Consider the following 4,986-nt stretch of genomic DNA (forward strand, 5'->3'; position numbering starts at 1 on the left):
AGCAGTTATCCTCTTATCAGTCCTACTGATAAACGGATCGGTGACGCCCTCAAGCATAATCATTACGCAAGAGCATCTGTGACTGATCTTCCCAGCACACTCTGGAGCCATGATGTGATTTATCTCCACGCTGGCAGAAACCACCGGGCCCCGGTCGATCTGACAGAGGGAGAATTCTTCTCTGGCTTCAGCGAGGACCATGCAGCAGGCCCATTTGCCCTGTTTTTCCTAGAGAATCTGCCAATATCATCATAAACATCTTCGAAACCATCCTAATCCTGGGAGCATTCCACAATCCCTACATGCCAGAATGACACACAGCCAACTTCATCATCAAACCCTCCTCCTGACCGTCGCTTTTATGAATCCGAGCATGCTAGCCAGGACTCCAACTGAACCAACCTATATCATATCCCTTATGAGAAGCCTGTCTACCACTAACACCTGCCCTGTGCTGACGTGTCTCACTACCCATCATCACCTCAGGCATCCCACCATAAACATAAGAAATCTGACAAAAGATTTACTTTGAGAGAGTAAATAGGCCGTGGGTCACAGAGAACTCAGCCATGGGTCACAGCACAAGGCTTATTTATCAAATGTGACAGGATGCGAGCCCCAGCCTCCAGTCAGCATCTCTGCATCAGAATCACCCGACGTGCAGGTTAGAATGCTAATTCCTGGGCCCGCCTAAGACTTGTTGAATCTGAATCTGTGAGGGTAGAGGAAGACTCCCTCCCTGGCCCTGAGCTGTACTGCCTGTGTTTGGGAGAATAAGGCCTCCCAAAGATGTCATGCTTTCAGCCTGGAAGCTGTGACTCTCTACCTGACAAGGAATAGGGACCTTGCCAATGTGATTAATTTGAGAACCTTGACAGGAGGGGAGGGGGGATTATTTTAGATTATCTGCATGGACCTGATCTAATCTCATGCATCCTGAAACATGAAGAACCTTTCTCATCTGTGGTCAGAGGGAGAGGTGGCCATGAAAGAAGGGTCAGAGAGATGCAACACAGCCACCTTGAAGACGGAGGAGGTGCCATGGTCCAGGAATGCGGGAAACTTCTAGAAACTAGAAAAGGCAAGGACAGAACCTCCAAGCTGTCAACCCTGATTGTAGCCCAGTAAGATCCACCTCAGACTCCCGACCTACAGAACTGTAAGATAATAGGTTTGTCAGAAAATAAACGCATGGGAGTTTAAAAACCCTGGTCGGTTGAGCAGCCTCGGGCCTGGAGGCTGGGGCTCGCCTGTCACATCTGGCCACCCCGGCAGGTGACCTCACACTGAGGCATCCGGGCCTCAGTTCTCATCGTTGAGTGGACAGAATCACAACTGCCATGACAGATTCTTAGAGAGAAGACGGTGTCTGAAAAAGGAAATTCCTTTTTCTCCAAAGTAAAGGTTGCTTTCCCTGGGAGGGCGGTGGGTTTAGGAACATCCCTCTTCCCTACTAGAAAAGAAGAAAGCCAAGAACTCCAAGTTTTCTTAGTGGCATTTGTGCCGCAGGTGCTCCACTGTGACGGTCATTGTGTGTGTCCTGTCCCCTGATGGGCCCTCTGGCACGTAGTTGCGCTCAAAGGCACATGTCAGGTGAAGAATGAATTCAATCAGCTCATAGAAAAGGCAGCATCTTTAGGTGAACGGTGGGTTCCCATAGGTGCAGCCGTTTCTAGTAGCCTCTGCCACTGAGGATGGCCCTGAGTGGCGGTCACACGGGTGTAGGCTCAAACCCTGGCTCTAGAACTTACCAGCTGGGAACCAATGGGCAAGTTCCCTGACTGCTCTGAGCCTCAGTTTCCTCACCTGTAAAATGGGAATCTTAAGATGGCCCCTAATCATAGTGTTGTGAGAACTGAGTCCAGGCCTGGGAAGTGCTCCAGCACATTGGCGGGCAATGGGGAACCACGCAAATCTCCACTGTTGTTTTTTTTTGTTTGTTTGTTTGTTTTTTTGCGGTACGCAGGCCTCTCACTGCTGTGGCCTCTCCCGTGGCGGAGCACAGGCTCCAGATGCGCAGGCTCAGCGGCCGTGGCTCACGGGCCCAGCCGCTCCGCGGCATGTGGGATCCTCCCGGACCGGGGCACGAACCCGTGTCCCCTGCATCGGCAGGCGGGCTCTCAACCACTGCGCCACCGGGGAAGCCCTCCACTGTTGTTTTTATTGCTATGCACCAGCCAAGCGATAGCCACTACTCTGCCCACCCTAAAGACGGGCCTGGCTCGGGGATCCAAATCCAGATCCAGAGCTTTCCTAAGGCTCAGCCCTGCTTATCCTCCAGGAGAAACATGAGGACACAGGAAGCTCAAGGGCCTCTTGCCCAGCTGCTGCTGTCCGCCTTCCGGGAGCCCGCACACCCCAGAGGTCGACCCCCGCCCTCTGTGCCTTACCTGGATCACTCCGCCCCCGCCCTCTGTGCCTTACCTGGATCACTCCGCCCCCTTCTCCAGCTTCTCCAGCCAGGAACACCGCAGGCAGCCGCAGCATCTTCCCCAGCCAGTCCATCATCACTGTTTCCAGCTCTGTGCACGCTGGGCTGGCAGCCTGCGGCGGGAGGTGGGGGTGAGCCGTAGGCTGGCCGCCCTCAGCTTCCCGCCAGCTTGGGGTCCAGCGGAGTGACAAACAGGGAGGCTTCCTTACTCCCCTCCCTTTGATGGGTCGATTTAGCAAAAAGCTCTCAACATTTTCAAAAGGCCTATCCCTGGGTGGGAACCCCTTTGAAGGTGGGCTCTCCCATCACAGGTTTCCCGGAGAAGCAGTGGCAGAGGCTGGACTCTGCCCCCCAGCAACCCCAAGGCATCACCGAGGACCACTGCGGGGGAACTTGGTGCTGAGAGCGGCACACGTGACCTTCTGCTCCGCCCCCCGACCCCGGCACCTGGAGAAGCATGGAAGGAGCCACCATCCCCGGGGGCCCAGGTCGGCCGCTGGAAGTCCAAGGTCACTGCCTGCAGAGGTTTGCATGTCTCTACATGCCTCACCCGTAGGCACGGGTCCCTGCTGACGTCACCTCTGACGCTGACGTCACCCCACGCTTTGCCAACAGAAACCTCTAAGGGCTGGGGCCATAGCAAGGGCCCAGGTCTTGCTGAAAATCTTCCACTGAATCCCACCCAGACTAAACTCTCCCAATCCAAGATGCTGTTCAAATGCCCCCAAGAGGTGTCAAACATGCTCTTTGACGGTGACTCGAGGAGGATGCCTGGGCAGGAAGGCAGTGACCATCGCGATGACCCGCTCCCCAGCCGCACTGGGCCCGCACAGGGAGCTCATTCAGCCACCTGTTTACAGAAGGAGCCAGAAAGGCTCCCTGGTGGACCCTGGTCTGCAGTCACAGTGGGAGGAGTGAGATGGGCTGAGCAGAGGAGGTGCAGCCCCGGGACCTCCCGCAGGCCCCTGATCCTGCCTTCCACGCTCGGGGTGGGGGTGGGGGGCGGCTTGGCCCCAGACTCCGCCGGAGGGTGGACGGACCTCCCGTCCACGTGGGTCTCACTGTGGTGGTCCGAGTGCTCTCCAGCTCCCCATGCACTGCTGGCCAGCCCCACGCGGAGGGTCCCACTCCATCCTGGCCGAGCCCGGCTCCAGGCACGGGGACCTTCCTCGCTGTGTAGAATCCGGGGCTCGGCCAGCACACCTTAGAGACAGCAAGAAAGCCCTCCAAGGCCCCAGACCATCAGACTGTCCTCGGGAAGGACAGACATAGTTGGAAAGATGCTATCATCACCTTGGATGGCTCTGGAGTGGCAGAGCTGAGTGGAATCTGCTGTGGTGTCTGATGTAAGGAATGTCCTTTAGGGGAGGGTGTGCTCAGCCCAGACAGTGGAAGGTCCCCGAGGCCACACAGGGCGGCCGCGGAGAACTGCAGCAGGACCCGGGGGTGACCCTCCGACCCTGCTCCTTGGGGCGCCGAGGCCCACCCCCCCAGCAACTGCGGACCCCAGGCTAAAGAGGAGCAGTGGGGGGTGGAAGTGGGGAGCTGGGGGCAAGGGGAAGGTGGCAGGGGCAGCGGGCAACTCTGCTCGTGCGTTCAGGAACCCACATCTCCTGCAGGCCTCAGGCAGGAGTCATGAGTCCACTCGGCTCCAAGGCACAAGCAAGTAGGCAGGCACTCTGGACCCAAAAGGCCAAGAGCAGACGCTGGCCTGGGGAGAAGTCCCAGCGTGTGGGCAGCCCTGGGGTCCTGGGCGCAGTCAGCAAGCAGCCCTCCTTCCGAGCGCTCTGCATTTGGGAAGGCAGGACTCTTTCCCGTTACGCTGGGCTGGGCTCTCTCTCGGGACGGCAGGCGTGGCCGAGAACAGAGGGGATGGGACGAGGGCAGAAGTGTTTCTCAGACTGCAGATTGTACAGAGATCCCTGTTCTGCTTGGGAGACATGCTGGGGCTGCAGAAGCTCCAGGGCCGTGGCTGCGGGTTGAATGCAAGCCAAGTACCTCTAAACACACCGCTGTGCAGAACCGGCTTTTGCATGTGGACATGACTCCCCCTCTCTTTCCCCAAATGCCCTCATGAGGCCCCCCTCCTCCAGGGCTGAGTCCACCTCCCTCCTGCGGGGGCACCGCCACCTGCTCACCCGCTGAGTCCTGGTTGCGCGTCCCCGTGCAGGCCCCCCAGGGAGCCCCTGCCGACACTCACCCAGGAGAAGCCGATGCAGCCGATAGCCCCACACAGCATGTCCGCGAGCATGGCCGGGTACGAGCTGGCCGTGGGGAAGTAGGCGAAGAAGTACGGGCTGTGCCAGTGGGTCACCTGTACGGGACATGGCGGTCACTTGGGGCCAGGGAGGCCGGCCCCGGGGGCAGGGGACCCAGGGCGCTGGGTTTGCCATGGCCAACCAAGTCTCTCAGAACAAGCCTGCTTTAAATCCTGGCCAGGAGCACGTGCCAGTGAGGGGTCTGCCCCTGAGGCCCCATCTTTTCCTGTTACGAGATTGTTCCTGAAGGTACTCCAAAAACTAGTCTATATCAAAAAAAAAAAAAAAAAAAGAGGG

At 57.8% G+C, this 4,986-nt stretch overlaps 1 protein-coding gene across 1 annotated transcript in view; it reads right to left on the reverse strand.

Annotated features, from left to right (window-relative positions):
- Nucleotides 1–4,986, reverse strand: part of DDC (dopa decarboxylase) — a 77,659-nt gene that overhangs the window by 51,155 nt on the left and 21,518 nt on the right. Inside the window, exons 3-4 of the mRNA XM_024764364.1 lie at nt 4,632–4,745; nt 2,425–2,544 (exon numbers count right to left, since the gene is read on the reverse strand). Of these exons, the coding sequence (XP_024620132.1) occupies nt 2,425–2,544; nt 4,632–4,745 (234 nt within the window). The remainder of the gene's footprint in view (nt 1–2,424; nt 2,545–4,631; nt 4,746–4,986) is intronic.

The sequence above is a fragment of the Neophocaena asiaeorientalis genome, unplaced genomic scaffold (assembly GCF_003031525.2).
Source record: "Neophocaena asiaeorientalis asiaeorientalis breed wild unplaced genomic scaffold, Neophocaena_asiaeorientalis_V1.1 scaffold191, whole genome shotgun sequence".
Classification (NCBI taxonomy): Eukaryota; Metazoa; Chordata; class Mammalia; order Artiodactyla; family Phocoenidae; genus Neophocaena; species Neophocaena asiaeorientalis.